Below are 23,887 nucleotides of genomic sequence, written 5' to 3' on the forward strand. Positions count from 1 at the left end.
ACTTGTGTTCTTGGTGATAGGGCGACCTCCAAGCAGAGGTTAGGCTCCAAGCGTTATTATCTGCTGGTAACTAAACACAGGCCTTTGTCCATTTTTGTCAGATATTCCGAGGATTAGGATTTCGAGTGTTTTGAAGGCCTGTGAGGGCCTGTGAGGGTAAAAGGCGAGTGCCAGTGAGGGTAAAATGTTTAATAGTATCCAGTCTTTTTCACCTAAAAAACAGAAAGAACACCACGGAAAGACGTCATAGCCCAAGTGATGTAATCCCATCATGCACCGCAAGGGGATCCCCCGACCCCAATGACGTGTGGAAACCACCGGGACAAAAAGGGATGTAGCGGACTTCCGCAAACCATTTTGGGACGGAGCGCGAGGACAACCGCTTTCATATTCGTAGCTTTCTGCATAACCAACTCCTCACAGGTTAGTTACTCTTCAGGTGTCTCATAATTAGCCATGAGTATCATTTGTGATTAGTTTGCACGTAAGGTTAACCACCTGTAATCGTCAAATCGAACAAACTCTAGATTCGGATGCTAGTATAAGAAGTCGACACCCGTGACAGGTGTTTTCCTGGTTGTGCTGACTTCAGTCAGTAAGCGTTCGCCATGTTAACTGCGTATAAAGAGATTTATATGACGTATTTTCGTTGCGGCATTATTGTGTAATGCTGTACATGTATCAATCATCCATGATATGGTCTTATGTTTACGTCGACTATTACAAACAGACAAAAGTTAGGTGCACGTATTAAACGTTACAAGTGACTTACCGAGTACTAGTATTAGCGACTCAAATAAATAGTGCAAACACTGTACAGTCTTACTCCCAATAACAGTATGGTCTTTTTTTGTAGAAGTAATCTGAAACGTTGTACATGTGTTGTCAAATTGTGAAGCCTTTAGAACAGACCAATGATGTGACGCGTCGAGATTTCACCGGCCAAAGATTTGATAGTCACTATGCTAACAGTTCAGTTCAGTTCATCCTCAGAGAGGTGACACGCACATGAGCCCCGATGGTAGGGGTAACAACACTTAGCACTATTTCTCTCTAGCTATTCTCAAAACCGATAGCAAAGTGCCAAACACTTGATCATCCATGAGTAATCGATCAAAGGTTATTAAAATTTACAACTGGATAAGAGCGTCTCCTGGCGGTATTCATGTGCACAGCATCGACGTCTTCATATCAGCTTCTTAAAGTTCTTTAGATCATTTAGACTTCAGTCACCTCACCCTTTCGAAATAAAATCTTATCAACGTGTTTGATATGATATTGATGCATGTTTTAATTGTTTACCATCCCTCCTTCCATAGGATCACAATGGAGAAGGTGGATTTCAAGCAGAAGTGGGCCCAACCGGTGCAGGTTGGCATGATGGACGAAGCAGAACGCTTCTACACCGAAGTGCTTACTTCCGCGTGTAAGGAACGAACCAGCATCCCGATCGGCCAGGCCTGTGCAGTGGTGGGGCTGGGAGAGTTGTACCTGCTGCGTCACGATCCCAAGTCCCTTGTGAAAGCAGCGGCCCTCTTTAACACCGCTCTAGAGCTGTGTCAACAAGAACGGCTGAGTCTGGGTGAAGACGGTGCTCAGAATACTACCTCGTCCCCGCCGTCAGCGCTAATCGAGCAGGAGGAACAACAAGGCCTACTTGGCGACTACAAGCGACGACTCTCCCATAGAAGGGAGAGATGCGCCGCAGCATTCGCGCTTCTCCTTCAATCACGGAACAGAGCTGAGGCAGCCGACATCGCCGACATGCCTGAAACCCATCGCCCTCAGATTGACTCAGAAGGTTCCTCTCCTGCAAGCTCCCTGGCCAGCCAAGGATACTCCTGCCTGAAGGATGACGAGTTCCCAAAGGCCGCCTTTCTTCTGAAAAAGGCGTTGGCTGCTTGCGGAGAGAAGGATACCGAGGACAGGGCCAAGTACAGCCAAGATCTGGGAGACGCCTTGCGGAAGATGGGAGACGTGCAGCAGGCAATTGTCCATTTGCAGAGAGCTTTGCAAGAGAGAATCCTGCTGAACGACGAAGCGGACGAGGGTGACGTCGCCACTGCGCAACTGTTGGTGCTGTTCGGAGAGTGTTTGTCCGCTGGAGAGCAGTTTGACCTGGCCTATGCGTACATGGAGGCTGCCGAGGAGACCCTCCCGATGTACCTTGACGAGAACGACCCCGACTTGAACGAGAGCAGAAAAATGAACGACTTGCTGAGGATGGCGTCTCTCGCTCGGGAGGGGAAGACCGAGGAAGCTGGGACAATCTTTCGGAACGTCGACCCAACCGCACCGGACCTGTATCGGAGTCTGGCAAGCCACACTTACGACAAGGGGCTGTTGTTAGAAACAATACAGTTCCACGAAACAGCCATGGTGTTCGCGCCGGACAACACTTCCAACCAGCACAACATGGCCTGTATGTATCATGCACGAGCGCAGTACGCAAGGGAGGCGGGGAACCTCGACATCTACAACAAGATGGTCCGACTTGCCGAGAAAAACTTCCGACAGGCCATCAGTCAGAATGAGAAGGATGGAAATCCAGGTATGGGCTTGTTGGCTGAGTACGGGAACTTCCTCTGTCGGAACGAGCGATGGGCGGACGCGATCCCCGTGCTGAAGGAGGTAGTGGATCGCCCCAAGTCTTCTGAAGAAACCTCCGGTCTCATCTACAACCAGATGGAAATGATCACGCTACTTGACGAGATAAAGGCCGAAGTGAAGAATGCCAAGGACAAGTCCCTACCAATGTCCCAGCGTCACCTCGCCTACTACCTTCTGACCCGGGCGCTGAAGGAAACAGGCGAAGAAGGGAAAGCCGACCAGACCGCTCAAGAATTTCAGGCAGACCTGGATAGTGGCGACAAGCTATTTTCCTGGTCGTTGCTAGGGTACGCGTTGAGGCACGCGGGTCGTCCACAAGAGGCAAGTGCCGCGTTCATGCGAGCGTTCGATGACGAGAGGTCAGAAGACCTGGCAAGACAGAACTTCTCGGCCTGCCTCGTCTCCTCCAACCTGAACAAGCCGGACGGACCTGCCGAGCAGCCGACCTACAAACCGACCCAGGAGGAAATCCTGGACCTCGACTGAGAGTGACGATAGGAAGGATGGCAGCCACAAACTTAGACGTGTTTTCCTTTTTCCATCCACTCCAGATCATAGCTATATAGGTGCTGTCATGTACTGAATTATCTGGTTTAATGTAAAGTAGAGAAGAACCTTATGCGGAATTGTAATGTACTTGTTTAAAGCATTGTCGTGCATCAAATTGTCATTCTGTAGTTGAATTTTCATGCATAGACAAGAGGTCTTGATTGGTGTTGTAGAATGTTGTACATGTTCAAGCTGCACAAAGTAACTGCATCCTAACATCAACTTGACACTATCTATGTGGAGACATTGGTGACTGTGTTAACCAATTAGAAATAAGAAAGCAAAGAGAATAGTACGTTTTAGTAGAGCAGACTACAAGTCACACTTGTTAAAGTGGTTAGAAAAGGCACAGAACTGACAGAAGAATCAAACGTATTTATCCAAGATTGATATATAATGATAGAACTGATGGATGTAATAACAAATGGAAGTTGATATTCTTATTGTAATGTAGCAGTTAAGCACCGATTTTAAACAACAAGAACTATAGTAGTTTTTAAGGAATTGTAGATATGTTATATTTTAGAGCTTTATTGATCTTAGACGTCTGTTAGTGATTCAGTCCGAGTTGTACGACTTTGTTGAACAGTGCAGTTCAGTTAACTACATGTACATCTAATTAACTGCTATCTAATTAACTGCTAGACTGCCATTTTGAATGTTCAAATCAATAAAACCAAATCATCAGTATCATATTTGGTTTTCTAGGTGTGGCCTTACTGTTAACGTGCTAACGTTATATTCCATGCGATGTGTTACTACATTCTACCCTGGGTAGCATTCATGATTTCTTTCTGTTGTTAGAATTCATCTGCACAGATGGGATCTATTGCCTTTTCTTTCCATATTACAATAAATGTAACTAGTTGCCAAAGTTGTCGAGTGAATCTAATGAGAAGTTTTAAAAAATTGTCAAGTGCTTAACATAATTTCTTTAATTCGAATGCAGTACAGCACATATGAGAACTGTTCTATGGAGTGAAACATGCTCTGTGTGACGTTATGACTTGAGGCCGACCATCCTCTCACTGACGTCCCAGAGTCTGGCAGCTGCCTCGTCATCCATGCCTGCCGCTGACGTCTCCTTGGGCACGCAGTCACTGTAATATGACACAAACAGTTTGCTAAAACTTTCTGTGTGGTACTTATATAGTGACACTCATGTGTAGCCACATGCCCTGATTGTCTGGGGGTTTTCTTAATATCCTACATTCACACATTGTTTAGTTGAGTTTTAAGATTAACTCTGTATCCACTTTGTTTTTGTAGTTTATATTTGACCAAACAACTGTACCTTTTGTCGTGTCAATAAAGCTTGCTATAAGCAGTTGAAGAGCACCAAGAAAGATAATCCGATATAAACGCACGGCTGGAAGACAGAAGACCAACCTGAAGTAAAGTCCGGTCGTGTTTTCCAGGTCCTCAGCCACGGCACAACAAATGCTTGTCTGCGCACCTTCCTCTACGGTTTTTCCGAACACGGAAAAAATGGCTCCAACCACCTTCCTTAACGCACTGGCAACGTGTTCGCCAAATTTCCCCTGCCACTCGTCCCGTCGGTAGCGCATCAGGTCGGACTCCATAATGACTCCAGGATGAAGAGAATTTGAGGTGACTCCGGTACCTGTGTATGATTGGTAAAAACGTGCTATTTAGCTTCGGCGTCTACATCAGTACCTCAGTCTGTCAAGTTCTGAATAAGGTTTCGAGCTGAAACGTCGACTGCGTGTACATGTTCACAGTTGCAGCCACATTCTCGTAAAATGAGGCTGATCTTGTAGGAAAGAAAATAATGATAAGGGTTATGTCACAGTCTGGAGCTGTACAAAGTCGATAGTTTTCATGGAATAATACTCTTTGTGTGTGTCCCTATTCAACACTCAAAACTTTCGCTGGCTGACAAATACAACATAAGCCCTGTTAACTATCTCAAATGTTGTACATGAGACAATGCACATCGTTTAGATAGGCTATTTGGTAGCGGTTGCCCTTACCTTTCAATTTCTTTGAGAGCTCCCGTGAAAACAGAACATTAGCCAGCTTGCTGCGATCATACGCTTTTTCCAAATGATAGCTGTTCTGAGAATTGATATCGTCAAAGTCGATGCCGCTTGTGAAGGTGTGTGCCAGGGAGGCCACCGTGACAACTCGGCTGGGTGCGGACTGCCGGAGTTTGTCCAGGAGGAGGTTGGTGAGGAGGAAGGGGCCCAGGTGGTTCACTCCAAACTGCATCTCAAATCCGTCCTCTGTCTCCCATCTGGGAGTGTGCATCACGCCTGCGGAAAAACGAATCGGTGATCGCATGACCTTCGATGCTAATTAAGGTTTGTGTCTTATAATACAAATGTATAAAATGTATAAAACACATCGGATCTCAATGGTTACCTGCATTGTTAATCAGGACATCCAATCTTGGCTCAGCATCATTGATCACCTTTGCAAACTGTCTCACTGACGTCAGAGACGCCAGGTCAAGTTTGTGCACGACGACATTCTTGTTTCCCGTCTGACTGCGGATTTCTTTAGCAGCCTCCTCGGCTTTCTCCAGACTCCTGCAGGCGAGAATGACACGGGCACCTGGGATGGATGGAAACAATTACTTACAACAATCTGTATAATCACGGTCATTTATAGGAACTGTACATGTGCGCTTCTGACAGAGGTCTAATTTTTTGTGTCAGTGCATTTCTGTACCTGCAAACGGATTTTCGTCCTATAGGACCGCACTGTGAGTCAATGTTTTCTGACGTATCTCATATAAATTTGGTTCATTATATTAGTTCATTTTCCGCGCTCTGTCATGTATACGTAGCCTTACCTCTCTCCGCCATGTCCCTGGCCGTGACCTTGCCGATGCCCGTGTTCGCTCCCGTGATGATGACCGTCTTGCCGTCCATCCTAGCCTGACTCTCACACACCCCTCCAGCTGCCCACCTGCGTACTGGCACGTACAGCACAGCTGCGGGGGCAAACAAGAAATAGTCAGCAAACAGCACGCTTACTCGGGTCGGAACACCTGTGACGTACGTAATGGCGTGTACCGTTACAGCCTTGTTAGCTTTATGCCTTTAGTTCGTTTCCACGTGGGAATGCAGGACATAAAAAAATTTAAAAAATAAAAAATAAGGGCCCACTGCTACATAATACGTTACTGCCATGCACTGAGAGGACACATAAACAAGTCGGTGTAGGCAGGCAACAATGAGCTAACGTTTCCTGGCGTATGCAACGCGCAATAAAACAAACGATTATTTACATCAAGCGTTTCCATGGTCTAAACCGAAAAAAACTTTAACTATTTATCAACGAAAAAAATAAGAACTGCAATCTAACATTACAGCCATGTAAACGCATGTTGCTTCCCACAATTGATTCGAATCCAGGCATCGCTTACAAGTTACATTATCAACTTGCCTGTATTATACTCTTCAAGCATTGCGTTTGAAATGAGATCTCATGTAACGTTATCAGTTCCAGCATGACGTGTTGACCGTAAGGGCAATGACCTCAGTAGAGCAAACTATCACAGTTACATTTCCGTCATGGTAGCCATTGAGCGGTCGTGAATTAGTTTCTCTCAATTTTGAAACTGGCATGGAATTTGGCTGCTCTGATCCGAAAGAAGACCAAAATGTAGAACGAAGAAAGAAAGGTCAGGGGTCCATAATGATAAATCCAGCACCAGAATTAACCGGACCAACGTGACTCGCTGTACATAGCATGACTGTGTTTGCTAACGTTACCTGCCACTAACACGACTGCAGCGATCTTGAGAAATTGCGCCATTGTAAGAATTCTGTCAGCACACGGGTTTCACGCTGCGCACGTCCGAAGTAGTTGCGTTGATTCTGAAGAAGTGGACTAGTCCTGTCTTCGACTGACTACCACACTAATACAGTACAACGGGGCAGGAACAGGTGATCATGACCTGGGTCATGCCGTGTTTGACAGGAGTTAACCAATCACCTCCCTGTATTCATACTCTTAAGGTCATTGACCTATCGGTCACTCTGACATGCATGTCACGCCGACTAGAAATGAATGAGCTATAACAGGGTTGGACTATGTCCCGGGCAAGCCAAGTGAAATAGCCTAGCTATATAATGACCTACCCCACTTGCCCGATCGGGCAAGTAAGATTTTGATATGCTTGTTACTTTTCACAGCCATGGCATCAGACATTGGTCAACACAGGAAAATAGAGCCAATGATAAAATAATTCATGCAAATGAAAAAGAAAAATGCTTTTAAAAAATCATTTAAATTTCGGGCCAGGGAAAATAAAAAAAAAATAGATAACTTGTCCAACCCTGGATACGGTATTTAATCATTTATGATTTGAAAACACGGCTATTCATGCTGACTTCACCTTCTCTGTATCCAAGTATACAAGAGCACTGTGAGGAGGGGGCGATATGGGTATAGCGATATTTACCTGCAGCCAAAACTACGATCGCAGCGATTCTGGAAAGTCTCGCCATGTTAGAAGGATCCGAGTTGAACACGTACAGCACAGCTGCAGGGGCAAAAAAGAGTCAGAAAACACTACAACACGCGGGCACAGCTGCTCACCGTGATGTGATTGTCATGCAGAAGGACAGCTGCGTACTGGCACGACTCTCTGTAGTATGACTGATTTCTAACGTTAACATCAACTCATAATTCCCGGAGCCCGATGCCATAATACCACCACATGGCGAAAAAGGCATGATTATACGAAGGTAATTTAAAGAGATGCATCAATGTAGCATTAGTAATCCTGACTTTAGATCTTTAGGTGTTGAAGACAATCTTGAGAAGGCCTCTGTAACAATGTTTTTGATGTGGCTGTATTTGAGTAGATGTTACCTGCGGCCAAGACGGTGATTGCAGTGAACCTAAGAAGTGGCGCCATGGTGAGATCTCTGTCAGCACACGGGTGTCACGATGTGTACGTCCGAGGTAGTTGCGTTGATTCTGAAAAAAAGGACCAGTCCTGTCTTCCACTAACCACCACACTGCTACAGTACGACAGGTCAGGAACAGGTCCGACTGAGCTGAGTCATGCCGTGTTTGCCAGGAGTTAACCAATCGCCTCCCTGTATTCATAATCTTAAAGTCATTGACCTATCGGTCACTCTCACATGCATGTCCTACCCCGGCCCACTTGCCCGATCGGACAAGTAAGATTTTTCAATGAGCGAGATTTTGATATGCTTGTTACTTTTCACAGTCATGGCATCAAACATTGGTCTACACAGGAAACTAGAGCCAATGATAAAAAGATTCCATCTTCGGAAGTGAAAAAACATAGAAAAAGGTCGGGCTAGTGAAAATTTGTTTCGGGTAAGTAAATTTCCTATGTACTTGACCGATAGGATAAGTGTATTTTAGAAAACTTGTCCAACCCTGGATAAGGTATTTAATCCTTTATGAATCGAGAACACGGCTATTCATGCTGACTTGACTGCCTCGGTCACAATACATATAGAACACAACACGGTGTATTCCGTATCACCCGAGGTACCAGCCCGACCGCCGGTAGGATCCCCCGGCATTAAGTAATGTTCCGACGTCCGGATCAGGTATTCGAATTTTCGACCGCACCGCGCTGGCGTGCAGGGCTGGCGTGTACAGAAACAGTTCGAATTATTCGATAAAGCCAGAGTGATATAACTTCGAATCCTCTGTATAGTAGTGCGACTTTTTATCACACGGTCCGGAACACCTGTATTGAACGTCATCGCGGCCCAGGCATGACATAAAACTACTCTTTTAGCATTAGTAATGTTGTAAGCCTTACGGTATACAGCAAGGAAGTAGGTAATCAATCCCTTGCATTGGAACATTCTTCACAGAGAGCTCGAGAGTGGGAAAATTCTCGACACGAACACATACATGTACAATACAAGTTACCCCCATGGCACAAAAGTAAATTTATTTTGCAACAAACGTAAAGTCTACAACAGTGTTCTTTATGCTCCAGTAACTACAAAAGCTAATAGTATGTATAAACTGATGCATTTCTAAGGATGAGAATATAACGTTATAGCAACAAGGAACAGGCAGTGAAGGGCCAGTAATGATTGGAACCTGGATGCAACCACTTGTCCTACATTGAACTTCAGCAGTACCCTGTTCAAGTGGGTATTCACATCATTATATACCATTTTATCAAAGAACCCACACATTATAAAGGAGTGGGTAACTTCGTCTTCCACTGCCCAAAAAGAAGAAATCAAACCTAACAAAATTGGTATAATGTACACTTAAGTAGCACAGCATAGTCATAGAATGTTGTTCCTAGCACCTCTGTACCTTCCGTTATTATACATGTTGCTTGTACCTGCAATTAGCGCTCGGGCATGAACTTGCAATAAACGTATAATTGTATTTTTATTGATTAACAGAGTACAGTACAGGACAGAGAGGTGGTGCACTCTATCAACATGCCAATATAAACATCACCCCTAAAAAAGATTACAACTGACGAAGACAAATAAAATGATATCAACAACAAGCAATTCACAGCAATTGCAAGTTACTAATTGTTTGTGTAGTCCAAGATACATAAAATGTAACAAGCTTAAGTTATTGATTGAAGGGTTTAGTAGGTGGTTACAAAGCGTTTAGTACCTACAATATAAGTTTGGGTTAAGTTTAAAATTCTGCTGTTTGTATCATATGACATATTCATTATACAAAATGTAATTGAATATGTTGACAATGTAATAGAACTCCGTCCGTCTTATAAGTTACTAGCTAGCGGGAGTAACCCTATGTAGAGTGAAACATGCTCTGTGTGACGTTATGACTTGAGTCCGACCATCCTCTCGCTGACGTCCCAGAGTCTGGCAGCTGCCTCGTCATCCATGCCTGCCGCTGACGGCTCCTTGGGCACGCAGTCACTGCACAGGGGAGTCAAATGTGATACTAGTAGTCAGATTTATGTGTCTCGTGTTGGCAGGAGTTTTGCATGTATATGTATAAGGACATCGCCTCAACACCAATACAGGTGACACCTACCTGAAGTACAGACCAGTTGTGTTCTGCCATTCCTCAGCTACTGCACAACAGATAGTGGTCTGGGCTCCCTCCTCCCAGGTCTTTCCAAATATACCAACAAATCCTTCTATGACCTTATTGGCCACCTTGGAAAGTTGTGCCCCTTCTGCTCCATGTATGAGTTCCTCTTGATACCGGTGTAGTTCTGTGTAGATGACCCCCGGATGGAGGGAATTTGATGTGACCCCAGTACCTGCAAAGTTTTACAAGAAGAATTTTTGTACAGATTTCCCCCCTAATCTTGCTATACTTCAGCGTATCAAGTTGCAAGCTTTACCTTTACAAACAGCAGTGGCGGTTCACTGAACTTTCATATCAACATCAGCAAGAGACTATAAAACTCACCACTCAACCTAAAAATCAGTTCTTTTCGATTTGCAGTTATACAAAGTGTCCTCAATGATTTATATCATTCTGCTGTCACTATATCCTAAAATGTAATCATTCTTTTCAACACTTTATCGAGTTGACTGACATTTATGTTATCGTGTGTATTGTTTTTACCGTCTATATATTTCACACGTCTTGGAGTTGAACATCATGTTCATCATTTACCTTCTAACCTCCTGGCAAGTTCCCCGGAGAAGAGTACATTAGCAAGCTTGCTTCTGCGGTAGGACTCCCCTTTATCATAGTCCTTTTCATAGTTGATGTCGTCAAAGTCAATGCCACTCGTAAAAGCATGTCCCAACGAAGACACCGTGACCACCCTGCTGGGAGCAGACTTCTTCAGCAGGTCCAGGAGGAGGTTGGTGAGGAGGAAGTGGCCCAGGTGGTTGACTCCAAACTGCATCTCAAACCCGTCTTCTGTCTCCCATCTGGGACAGCCCATCACACCTGTACCAGTAATAGTGGTTATATATGGGAATTTACAACCAGACTAAAAAAACTTCGATCCGCCTCCAGCTCAGCAGTCAATGAAGCTTTGTATAACGGTAAAACAATTTCCTGTACTTCCGAAAGCGCCACCTACATCGGCTACACATAGCGGTGAGAACTCTGACGAAGGTGTCTGAGAGACATCGAAACGTAAGCAATGTAAGGACCTGCTGGTTGTGTAAAAAGAATCCTCCTATTTCCAATTTGCTGTACTTATGTGAAGAAACTTCTACTGTACCTGCATTGTTAATCAGGACATCCAATCTTGCTTCAGCATCATTGATCACCTTTGCAAACTGTCTCACTGATGCTAAAGATGCAAGGTCAAGTTTGTGCACGACGACATTCTTGCTTCCCGTCTGACTGCGAATTTCTTTAGCGGCCTCCTCTGCTTTCGCCAAACTTCTGCAGGCAAGAATGACACGGGCTCCTGGGACAGCAGAGAATTAATTGAAAGAGGGAATGAATTAACAAATAAATGAATGAATTAATGGATGAATGAAATTATTTCTAAATATATTTTAGCTGTTGAACATAATCCACTTGCACTTTTATTTATGACAGATAAGTTTTTACCATCGTCTGATTTTCTCAGGAAAGATAATTCTAATTAATTACAGGTTCCTCTTGTCTCTCCTTACCTCTCTCCGCCATGTCCCTGGCCGTGACCTTGCCGATGCCCGTGTTTGCTCCCGTGATGATGACCGTCTTGCCGTCCATCCTAGCCTGACTCTCACACACCCCTCCAGCTGCCCACCTGCGTACTGGCACGTACAGCAAAGCTGCGGGGGCAAACAAGAGTCAGCAAACACTACAGCACTTCTTGGGTTAACAGTACCATGTGGTGCTATTCACAGGATTATTATATCAATAGCGCAAGAAAAAAATGACTGACAGGAATATCGTGTCAATATTGCAAAAACACTCTTATTGATAGGAACATACTATCTCTTCTTGACAGGAACATTTTGTCGACAATAGTGCGACAAATAACGTCCTTGGTATCAGAGATCGGATCGAAGAAACCATCAATGCCTCAGGTGTAACGTATTGTACCAACAATACGTGTTCGGTGACCTGCCTTGCCAAGTTCTCTAAAGATCTATAACATGTTGTCAAGGATCTTATACTCAATGTAATGCCCTTGATGTGGTTAGGACGCGATTCCTGAGGATGCAGTATCCAAGTATCCAAGAGCACTGTCGGGAAGGGGGCGAAGTGAGTATTGCGATATTTACCTGCAGCCAAAACTACGATCGCAGCGATTCTGGAAAGTCTCGCCATGTTAGAAGGATCCATGGTGAACACGTACAGCACAGCTGCAGGGGAAAAAAGAGTCAGAAAACACTACAACAAGCTTTAAGCGGACACAGCTGCTCACCATGATGTGATTGTGTATTGATATAAGGTCACATAACATTATATAGGACAGCTGCAGGGACGAATCAAACAAGACACAATAAGTAAAATTATCATAATACGGACACAGAAGGGCAGTTGCGTACTAACATGACTTTCTGTACTTTCTGTGCTCTAATGATTCCACCAGATGACATAATACTGCCACATGGGGAAAATGTCTGAAATTAAAGTGATTTAAAGAGATATACTAATGCAGCATTAGTCCAGACTTTAGATATTTAGGTGTTGAAGACAATCTTGAGAAGTACTCTATAACAATTTTTTTTATATATGGCGGTATTATGGCACCCGGCGGAATAGATGTTACCTGCGGCCAAGACAGTGATCGCAGTGATCCTGAGAAGTGACGCCATGGTGAGGTTCGTGTCAGCACAGGTGGGCCACGCCTGATGTGTGCACCCGAAGACGTTGCGTTGATTCTGAAAGAGGCCCAGTCCAATCCTCCACTAACACATTAGTTCAGCACAATATGGTAGGAAATGGTAAGGACTGTGCAGATAACTTCGTGTAAACAGAGGGTCATTAGCCTATCGCCCAACACTTCATCCGCCAAAGGAAGTTAATGATTGATCATCCATTGATTATTATCGGGAACAGCGTTTTTCATACCTTCGGTTACGACACAACATTTTAATGAATATTTAAACATTTGTATTGGTACAGGTTTTACCACCAGATTTGTGGTATGAATTTCATGAACCGAAAGAAGAAAGTAAGAAAATTCTTCACACAAAAAGAAGATACTAGTAGCCATTATATTGCAAAAAGTTTATTTTGTAACCCAACGTGCAAAACAGCATATGCAGTATCCTCCTTCAGAAGTAAGTAAAGATAAGTGTGGCAATAAAAACTATTGCCATGGTGACGGTTTTACTGTTTATATTAATTACTAGTATTGATGATTGTTGTTTTAGGTGTGTTGTAGTTATATTCTATCCTTTCGCCTGGCTGTATGTATGAAGATTGCTTTATGTAACATGCATGTTTGAAGGGCATTGCTGTTAACAAGAAAGGCGATCTCTTGTGACGAGTGACCTATTATAAATGTTTCTCATTGATCATACAAATGAGGTCCTAATTTGCATAAACGATATCAGTTGATCATCTCCTCTGCTTAAATAACAATGTGTTCAAAGTATGAAAGTCTTAGCAAAGAAAGCTATTGTAGCATTTTCTCATCATGTAAAAGAGACCCTAATTTGCATGACTTACGTCTGCATGTTCAACTTAACGTACATGTTCCTGCCAAATGTCGCAAGAATGGAATTTTCGTCATTTAACACTATGATACAAAATTTCTCATCGATTATGTAAAATAGGTAAAAATTTGCATAATTGATGTCTATCGATATTTCTCTCTTTTCAAGTTACATATGTCATGTTTAACAGTTGAAGTGTCCTAGTATAATGAAATTAGTATTATGTGGCTTAATAAACTGTGCCAATTAGTTATGCAAATTATCCCATGGTTTGCATTAATAGTCCTTATTTATAGAAGGCATCTCCGAAGTTATTTACATATCAAAAATCACGATGATCCGTCAACCCTTTCCCGAGTTATTCCCTTCCAAAAGTGTGGTGCAAATGCGCACGTGCAGATGAATTGCTGTGGAATTTCGAGAATTTTTGCCAATCAGATATATACCTAACAATAAACCTTATAATCCTCTCTTTTTTAGTTACATATGGCATATTTAGTCGTATTCTAACATGAAATGCAGTGTATTTATGAACTGTCCTCATTAATTATGCAAATTAGCCCTTGATTTGCATCATTAGCATTTAATCATGTAAGGCATCTCTGAAGCTATCTACATTTCAAATATCATGAAGATCCATCAACCCATTCCCGAGTTATTCCTCTCTAAAGGGATGATGCAACTACACAGACGTGGAAAAATTCATTTTGGGAATTCTTGTCAAACGGACGCACACTATACTAGTAGGCTAGCACTGATGATTGCAACCTAATCTAAATACACGTACTACATTGCACTTCAGCAGTAATATGTTCACGCAAGTATCCATCTGATAATAACCGAATATTCCAGGAGGCAAAAAACTACATTGATAAGGCACCAGTTGTATAGCTTACATAGGCACACATTCTACAGTACTTTACATGGCACAGTGTCTCAGAGGTCAAGTTAATTCTAGCTTTTTTTTTCAATCTGGAACTTGTGATGCACTCACAAATAAGCATAATTGCATAGCTCTGTAACATGACTGTAGTCACATCATCTGTGATTGTACATTTCTACAAGGTGGCTTTAAATTTCGCAACCCATGACATTCTCTGAGTGACGTCATGACTTGAGTCCGACCATCCTCTCACTGACGTCCCAGAGTCTGGCAGCTGCCTCGTCATCCTTGCCTGCCGCTGACGTCTCCTTGGGCACGCAGTCACTGCACAGGGGATTGAAATATGTCAGGTAATCGTATGGGTCTTACTTTGGCAGGAAATTTGCATGTAACATTACATGAATATCACCACAAAGTCATTACTAACAAAGGTGGCACCTACCTGAAGTACAGACCAGTTGTGTTCTGCCATTCCTCAGCTACTGCACAACAGATAGTGGTCTGGGCTCCCTCCTCCCAGGTCTTTCCAATCACACGGACAAATCCCTCCATTAAAATGTTGGCCACCTTGGAAAGCTGTGCACCTACTATTCCACGTATGTAGTCCTCTCGATGTCGGTTTATTTCTGTGTAAATGATTCCCGGATGGAGTGAGTTCGATGTGACCCCAGTACCTGCACGGAAGAATTTAACAGATTGATCAAATCTTGATCATAGTATCAGCACATCTTAGGCTGAGAAGCTTTTCCTTAACAAATTAGAGCTGTGCCGACAACAAACACATAGAACACTCAAACACAAAGACACACTCAAAACAACATGTCCTTTTTCACAGAGGTAAACCTGGTTATTCATTGAAGCTTTGTCCCAACACCAGTAAGCGTTTATAATTATTTCATACCCTTCATAATTCATAACACTACAACCTAAAAGGTAGTGCTTCTTTTATTTCAGATGCACAAAATGACACCCATGATCTACATTACTACAAGCACTAAAACGTTAACATTTATTTAGCATTGAACATGTTCATTCATGTACCTTCTAACCTCCTGGCAAGTTCCCTGGAGAACAGTATATTGGCCACCTTGCTTCTGTAGTAGGACTCCTCTGAATCATAGTTATTCTCATAATTAATGTCGTCAAGTCATGCCATTCGTAAAATGTGAGCCTCAGAGGCCACCGTGACGACCCTGCTGGGGGCAGACTTCTTCAGCAGGTCCAGGAGGAGGTTGGTGAGGAGGAAGTGGCCCAGGTGGTTCACTCCGAACATCAGCTCAAACCCGTCCTCTGTCTCCCATCTGGGGCAGGCATACACACCTGCACCAGTAATAGTGATTATATATGGGAACTTGACAGTCAAAGTCTTGAAGACTTCGACTTCAAGACCTCGATCCATCTTTGGTTAAGGAAGCTTTGTTTAACAGCAAACAATTTCTCACACACATTCATTTTTTTCTCATCTACTGACGTTTCGATGTCTGTCAGATATCCTACTCAGAGCTCTAACTGGAGTTCTGCTTCTCGCCGCTATATGCACCCGATGTAGGTGGCGATTTTGCGGCGAGAACACTATCCCAAACATGGCTTAGCAAAGAAAACTCTAATGTCCTATGATGCACCAACCTGATGAAATTATTTTAGGGAAGAAAACAATTTCCTGTACTTACATGTATGAATGGCCATATCACCGAACTTGTACTGTACCTGCATTGTTAATCAGGACATCCAATCTTGGCTCAGCATCATTGATCACCTTTGCGAACTGTCTCACTGACGTCAGAGACGCCAGGTCAAGTTTGTGCACGACGACATTCTTGTTTCCCGTCTGACTTCGGATTTCTTTAGCAGCCTCCTCTGCTTTCTCCAGACTTCTGCAGGCTAGAATCACACGGGCACCTGGAGGATGGACAGAGAATTGACTGGGAATAATTTCCATTGAAACATTACATTGCACAGTTTTTTCTCTTCGGACTTACAAAGTTTTGTATCAATTGATAACGTTTACCTCAAAAGGGCTTAAGGATTAAGGTATGGTACGGCCGTCTGGCGCTTGGGATACACCCAATCCCTCGATCTAGGAAGTTAAGCAACATGCAGTCCGGACAGCTCTTGGATGGGAGACCACTCAAGGACGACCGGATGCTGTAGCCCGACCAGGTCTGAGCCCGACTCAAATGTCCACGAAATCGTCTTTCGGAAGGGACGTAAAACGGGGGTTCCGTGTTCGAGGAGGCGCCTCAAGCACGCATTAGCTCGATCATACATATTTTCACACTTAACAAATTAACGTTGCACTTGAATCTAAAAGATTAATATATATACTCTTCACGACAGATGTTTTTCCTCTCTGTAAGGTTTACAAAGACCATTGTAATCTTGTTAACTAGTTGAATCACGTTACTCCTTGCTGTGTCTCCTTACCTCTCTGCGCCATGTCCCTGGCCGTGACCTTGCCGATGCCCGTGTTCGCTCCCGTGATGATGACAGTCTTGCCGTCCATCCTAGCCTGACTCTCACACACCCCTCCAGCTGTCCACCTGCGTACTGGCACGTACAGCACAGCTACAAACAAAAAGCAGTTAGCACACTGACTCAGACTGCACAACTACGGCATATAAATACCTTGATATCGCATACAGGAGCGGCGTCCGCCTGTTGTGCCCTGTTCTTCGCTCTTCATGTGACGTACCTGCGACTCTGGCCTAGTATCTATCTAGCCTAAGACCTGAACTGGTAAACGCTATCAGCTGTAACGTATACTACTGCATCTGGTAAAGAGTTCCAGTTAGAGACAGTTCTGACACTACAGCATAGCTGCAGGGACAAGACACAGTCGGTAACACTTATTGCGTACTAACGTGAGTCAAGGTTGTGACATAATCCTCTCTCGGGTCCGATCACCCTCCGGCCTTCGGGCGATCATCTTCACGATCGGGCTGGAATACACCGTCTTGTATTCAAGCGTCATAGTTTGTGGCAGGTGGAAGATTAGCAAATAACAATTATGCAAATAAGTCCCTAATTTCCATGATTAATGTAAAAGTGTCAATTATTCTAAGTAATGTAGCAAATAATTGGATTGTCAAAATTGTGACCTGTGTAAGTAGTAATAGTTAAAGATTTTTGTTTTATTTAGATCTCCGTTAGTGATATTGTTGACAGGAACATTTCTGTTATTGCAACAAATTCTCATTGACGGGAGCGTCCTGTCATTCAATACCCTGGGTTATTAAGTGTCCGATTGAAGGAACCATCAACTTCGGGTGCAACGTAATATGACGTTACCGACACTGCAGTGAAATACGTATTCCATGCCAAGTTCTGTTAATAGTCAAAGGTCTATAACATGTTGTCGACCTTTATATGTCCAATATAACGTCATTGATGTTGTTAAGGATGTGGTTCAGGATGCAGAGCACCGTGGGGAGGGGGGCGATATGGGATCATATGGGTGTGGCGATATTTACCTGCAGCCAAAACTACGATCGCAGCGATTCTGGAAAGACGCCCCATGTTAGAAGGGTCCAAGATGAACACCTGTCTTGTCGGCAACTGAACAGGTGAAAAAATGTCGACAGGACCGACAGGTTACTAGGTAACGTTATCAAACCCGGATCTACGGTGCCGGCTGCCCTGCGTTGTGTAACCGTGACGAAGAAGAGGTCATCGCCCTACAGCCCGTTGACACTCTTTTTCCCATTCCATGTGACAGTTCCCGGTGGCCAATGCATGCCCCCCAATTGCAGGCTGACCCTAATCTCCAAGCAGATTCCTCCGTGGCATAAGACAGTAACATAAGCTGGGGAAGGAGTTAAGCCGGCAGAGGAGTAAAATTGATTAGGCTGGCCCTTCTTGCTCCTGGGAGCAGGGTGCGCGGCGTTGCTGTGAGAACGCGTAGCCACATGAGATAGCGATGGTTATCATCGGCTAACTCGGTATCATTACCGGAGGGACCCGAGCATCGCAGCTCAGTCAGTCAGTGGTTATAAGATCTATAACATGAGGTATCACTGATGATGCCAAAGAAGAAAAAAAGCCAGGACAACTTTGTTTGACCCGGAGAATAGGAAGAGAATTGAATGGAATGAATGAATGAAATAGTTCGGTGACCTCATACCCCCATGAAATAGACTTTATGCAGATGACTTCCACATTTACATAATTTGTGCATAGTGATGTTCACCCTCAGCTAACATACACACATAATAAATATAAAGATTCCGCCATTTATGACTCATTTATCATTAAGCAGTTCCTCCTTTGCATGTTTCGCATCTGTTTAAGTTCCACCCGCCATGAATTACATGACGTTTTACATATATTGAAGTTCACCGATGGAAAGATACGATTTCCTCATTAATTATACAAATTAAGTCCTCATTTGCATAATATGCATATATTAAACCGTGTACTTATTTGTCTAAGCTTCCTGCATGGCTATAATGATGGAAGTCTGTCATTCCTTTCTTCAGTTATCCTCTTTGAAATATTTTGACAAAAATGGCCCTGCAGTACCAAAATTAAATGTTAGGGGGTCCGGGGCGGGGTTTGGTCAAACATGCCCCACCTTGTCCTGACATAAAAAACAATCTGCCACCCAAAAATGTGAAGTCAGGGACAAGGGATACATTTAAAAACTGCTATGATAAAACATCTCATTGAGCAAGACGGTAAAAATCCTGACTACTATCTCAACAACCCAACCTCTGCTTGGAGAATAGCCAAGACTGTCCTGAGAAGTGACGCCATGACGACTTCAGAACACACCATCTGGACTTCTTCGGTTACAACACAACCTTTTAATGTTGATGTGAACACTATACACAGTGTATATCCATATCATGATACATGTAAAATAGCATTTCAGAAGGCAAAAAAGAATACATTGAAAATTCATTTATTGTATAACTTACCAGTGTTGCCACGAAAGTATGTACATGCACACAAACAGACACACATGCTACAGTACAATTCAAATTCACCCTCCATCCAACCTGGAACTTGTGATGCACACACAAATAAAGCACAATTGCATAGCTCTGTAACATGACTGTAGTCACATCACTTGTAATTCTAGATTTCTAAAAGCGGGCTTTATATTTTGCAACCCATGACATACTAGTACAATGTACTAGTACTCTGTGTGACGTCAAGACTTGAGTCCGACCATCCTCTCACTGACGTCCCAGAGTCTGGCAGCTGCCTCGTCATCCTTGCCTGCCGCTGACGTCTCCTTGGGCACGCAGTCACTGCACAGGGGATTAAAACATGTCAGGCAATCGTATGTGTTTTACTTTTGCAGCAATTTTGCATGTAACGTTACATGAACAACACCACAAAGTTAATACCAACGAAGGTGGCACCTACCTGAAGTACAGACCAGTTGTGTTCCGCCATTCCTCAGCTACTGCACAACAGATAGTGGTCTGGGCACCCTCCTCCATGGTCTTTCCAAATATACCAGCAAATCCTCTCATGATCTTATTGACCACCTTGGAAAGTTGTTCACCAACTATTCCACGTATATGTTCCTCTCGATGTCGGCTTAGTTCTGTGTAGATGACCCCCGGATGGAGGGAGTTCGATGTGACCCCGGTACCTGTAGAAAAGAATTTAAAGATTTACACTCAAAGCTTGATCACAGTATCTGCTGACAAGCTTTTCTTTTATAAATCAGACATTGAAGATCTACATTACTACTGGCTCTAAAACATCAACATAAGTTTTTGAGGCAAACACCAAGTTCATTATTTACCTTCTAACCTCCTGGCAAGTTCCTTAGAGAACAGTACATTAGCCAGTTTGCTTCTGTAGTAGGACTCCTCTCTACTGTAGTCATTTTCATAGTTGATGTCGTCAAAGTCAATGCCACTCGTAAAAACGTGTGCCAGAGAGGACACAGTGACAACCCGACTGGGTGCGGACTGCTGGAGTTTGTCCTGGAGGAGGTTGGTGAGGAGGAAGTGGCCCAGGTGGTTCACTCCAAACTGCATTTCAAACCCGTCCTCTGTCTCCCATCTGGGACAGGCCATCACACCTGCACATATAGGCCATATTCATTTACTAGTATCTAGAGGCCATGTTCATTTTCATATGTTGGGAGTTAATAGTGAGAGGAAATACACTACACACAGTGCAGAAATGGAAATTACGGGACACAAGTCTCTATGAAGCTTAAGAATAAAAAACAAAGCTTTAATATTCAAGAATTACATGTACTTTTAATAACCATGTCAATGAACTTGTACTGTACCTGCATTGTTAATCAGGACATCCAATCTTGGCTCAGCATCATTGATCACCTTTGCAAACTGTCTCACTGACGTCAGAGACGCCAGGTCAAGTTTGTGCACGACGACATTCTTGTTTCCCGTCTGACTGCGGATTTCTTTAGCAGCCTCCTCTGCTTTCTCCAGACTTCTGCAGGCGAGAATGACACGGGCACCTGGGGAAAAAGCAGAGAGTTGATTGAACATTGTTGAAATTTATCCCCAGTTGGGCAAAGCTTTTTTTAGGCTTACTTCTATACCTTAGAATTACACTTGAATCTAACAAAGGAGATTACAGAGCATATACACTTTATGACAGATAATGTTCTTCCTCCAGGTAAGGTTTTTAGGTTACATGAATCACGTTACTCCTTGCTGTCTCTCCTTACCTCTCTCCGCCATGTCCCTGGCCGTGACCTTGCCGATGCCCGTGTTCGCTCCCGTGATGATGACCGTCTTGCCGTCCATCCTAGCCTGACTCTCACACACCCCTCCAGCTGCCCACCTGCGTACTGGCACGTACAGCACAGCTACAAACAAAAAGCAGTTAGCATACTGACTCACAACTGACTGCACAACTAACGTTGAATACCTTGATACCGGATACAGGAGAGAAGGCGTCCGTCTGTTGTGTCCTGACTCCTGGTCTTCACTCTTCATGCGACTCTCCCAGTATTTATCTAGCCTAGACTTGAACTGGTTAACGCTATCAGCTGTAACGTTAACTACTATATTATGGTAAAGAGTTCCAGTTAGAGACGGTTCTGAGATTATGGCATAGCTGCAGGGACAAGACACAGTAGGTAACGTAACACTAATTGTAACACTAAGGTGTGACCTGTGACCTATTCCTGCCCTCGGGTCCAATGGTCACATGGGTGACAATGCTATGGTCTTGATGTTTACGTTACAGTAAAATACGTCTTCTGTGACCGGCCATTTTCTTTCTTTCTTTTCTTTCGTTTTTGAGGCTACCAACTTCAATTTGCTGAAGACTTTTGTAGCCTATATAGGAAAGTCGTGTAAAGTGCCTTTCCCAAGGGCACAAGACCGGTGACGGTGGTCCTTCTGGACCTGAGTCAAACGTGCTGACGATTGCGCCACGCGGTCCCACAATGTTCTGTTAATAGTCAAAAATCTATAACATGTTTTCAAGAACCTTAAACTCAATATAACGTCCTTGATGTGGTTTAATACGAATACTCACGGTTCAGGATGCAGAGCACTGTGGGGAGGGGGGCGATAAGCCGGGTATGGCGATATTTACCTGCAGCCAAAACTACGATCGCGGCAATTCTGGAAAGACGCGCCATGTTAGAAGGATCCAAGGTGAACACCTGTCTTTGTCGCCAACTGTATAGGTGTAAAAAATGTCGACAGGATCGACAGTTTTCTAGGTAACCCGGATTTACGCTGGTGCCGCCCGCCCTGCGTTGTGGAACGTTTACACTACCACTGGAACATGACGAGGTCATCGCCCTACAGCACGTTGGCACTCTTCTTTCCCTTCCACGAGATAGATATAAAAGGCACCCATGATACTGATAAAAGCTCCTTGGATAGACCAACGGCCCGCATAGAGCTTTAGAAGACCCTTCTTCTGGGAGCAGGGTGCGCGATGTTAGAACTAGTTCGGTGAGATCATACCCCCATAAAATACTAAGACTGTAATGCAGATGACTTCCATAATGATGCATAGTGACATGTTCACCCTCAGCTAACTTACACATAGAATAAATATGAAGTTCCCGTCATTTATCATTAAGCGGTTCCTCATTTGCATGTTTAGCATCTGTTTATGTTTGCACCCGCCATGAATTACTTGTTTTACATATATTGAACTTCACTGATGGAGAACGTTGGAATTATTCGAGTTCCTCATTAATTATACAACTTAAGTCTTCATTTGCATAATATGCATATAACTGTTCTTTGTCTAAGCTTTTTTTTGACAACCCAACCTCTGCTTGGAGAATAGTCAAGAAGGTGATTGCAGTGATCCTCAGAAGTGACGCCATGACTACTCGAGAACATACTGTAAATGCAGAAATGTTCGCGGTGGATTAATGTTCGCGGTTTTCGCGTTGACCACTTCACTGGGAACTTAAATCCACCGCGAATATTTTTCTATTATGGTATTAGACTGTAGTCTACGGTGTTACCGCGAACTTAAAACCACCGCGAAAAGTACCTTTTCCCGCTACCGCGAAATTAAATCCCCTCGAACTTAAATGCATTTACGGTACCAACTCGACTTCTTCGGTTACGACACAACCTTTTAATGTTGATGTGATCACTTGTATTGGAACAGGTTTTACCACTAGATTTTGTGTATTGATTTTATGAACTGAATAAAGAAAGAATGTAAGACATTTCTTCGCAAAACAAAAATATATATATAGTTTATTTGTACCAAACCCAGCGTGCACAACAGCATATGTAGCATCCCCGTTGCTTTAAGAAGAGAATTAAAAAAGCTGATACAGTGGAAGCCAGTTAATTGCACCTCGGATAAACGCACACTTCGGGTAATTGCACGGAATCCCCAAATCCCAAACCGTCTCCCATTCACTCCATTGTTAGTAAGATGTGACCTGACGCATTAATGGAGAGGATATAACAATATCATCATATCAACAAAGGAAAATAGTGGAGGAGCACCGGGTTGGAACCTAGTTGCAACCACATGTACTACATTGCACTTCAGCAGTAATCTGTGCAAGCAAGGTCCATATCATAATACATGTTTTTAAATAACATTTCAGAAGGCAAAAAACTACATTTAAAATTCACTTGTTGTATAACTTACTCGTGTTGCCACTGAAGTATGTACATGCACACAAACAGACACACATTCTACAGTACAATTCAAATGTACTTTACATAACACAGGGTCTCCAAGGTAAAATTCAACCTACCATCCAACCTGGAACTTGTAATGCACAAACAAATAAGCAGAATTGCATAGCTCTTTAACATTTCTGTAGTCACATCATTTGTGATTCTAATTTTCAAGGAGCAGGCTTTGT

The 23,887-nt window shown here is 43.4% G+C and overlaps 3 protein-coding genes across 9 annotated transcripts; 1 reads left to right on the forward strand and 2 right to left on the reverse strand.

The window, feature by feature from the left end:
* The first annotated feature begins 225 nt into the window (after window positions 1–225).
* Window positions 226–4,033, forward strand: LOC118413149. The gene is made up of 2 exons (XM_035816338.1): window positions 226–423; window positions 1,320–4,033. The coding sequence occupies exon 2, from the start codon at window positions 1,327–1,329 to the stop codon at window positions 3,094–3,096; it is 1,770 nt and encodes a 589-aa protein (XP_035672231.1). The 5' UTR covers window positions 226–423; window positions 1,320–1,326; the 3' UTR covers window positions 3,097–4,033.
* A 46-nt stretch (window positions 4,034–4,079) lies between these two features.
* LOC118413154 (retinol dehydrogenase 13-like) lies at window positions 4,080–22,358 on the reverse strand. 6 transcript variants are annotated; one of them, XM_035816375.1, is made up of 7 exons: window positions 8,008–8,171; window positions 7,595–7,675; window positions 5,978–6,118; window positions 5,545–5,736; window positions 5,154–5,435; window positions 4,549–4,783; window positions 4,080–4,259 (listed from the first exon to the last, which is right to left on the reverse strand). In XM_035816375.1, exons 1-7 carry the CDS (start codon window positions 8,051–8,053, stop codon window positions 4,160–4,162), a joined length of 1,077 nt encoding a protein of 358 aa, XP_035672268.1. In that variant the 5' UTR covers window positions 8,054–8,171; the 3' UTR covers window positions 4,080–4,159. The 6 variants fall into 6 exon arrangements, with proteins under 6 accessions (XP_035672268.1, XP_035672255.1, XP_035672277.1 ...); XM_035816362.1 differs by lacking the exons at window positions 7,595–7,675; window positions 8,008–8,171 and adding an exon at window positions 22,126–22,358; XM_035816384.1 differs by lacking the exon at window positions 7,595–7,675 and having other exon boundaries at window positions 8,008–8,127.
* Window positions 9,062–18,328, reverse strand: LOC118413188 (retinol dehydrogenase 13-like). Of its 2 annotated transcripts, none has more exons than XM_035816401.1 (6): window positions 18,057–18,328; window positions 17,011–17,151; window positions 16,294–16,485; window positions 10,759–11,040; window positions 10,165–10,396; window positions 9,062–10,046 (listed from the first exon to the last, which is right to left on the reverse strand). In XM_035816401.1, exons 1-6 carry the CDS (start codon window positions 18,100–18,102, stop codon window positions 9,947–9,949), a joined length of 993 nt encoding a protein of 330 aa, XP_035672294.1. In that variant the 5' UTR covers window positions 18,103–18,328; the 3' UTR covers window positions 9,062–9,946. The 2 variants fall into 2 exon arrangements, with proteins under 2 accessions (XP_035672294.1, XP_035672303.1); XM_035816410.1 differs by lacking the exon at window positions 18,057–18,328 and adding an exon at window positions 17,448–18,003.
* Window positions 22,359–23,887: the final 1,529 nt, after the last annotated feature.

The sequence above is a fragment of the Branchiostoma floridae genome, chromosome 1 (genome assembly GCF_000003815.2).
Source record: "Branchiostoma floridae strain S238N-H82 chromosome 1, Bfl_VNyyK, whole genome shotgun sequence".
Lineage (NCBI taxonomy): Eukaryota > Metazoa > Chordata > Leptocardii > Amphioxiformes > Branchiostomatidae > Branchiostoma > Branchiostoma floridae.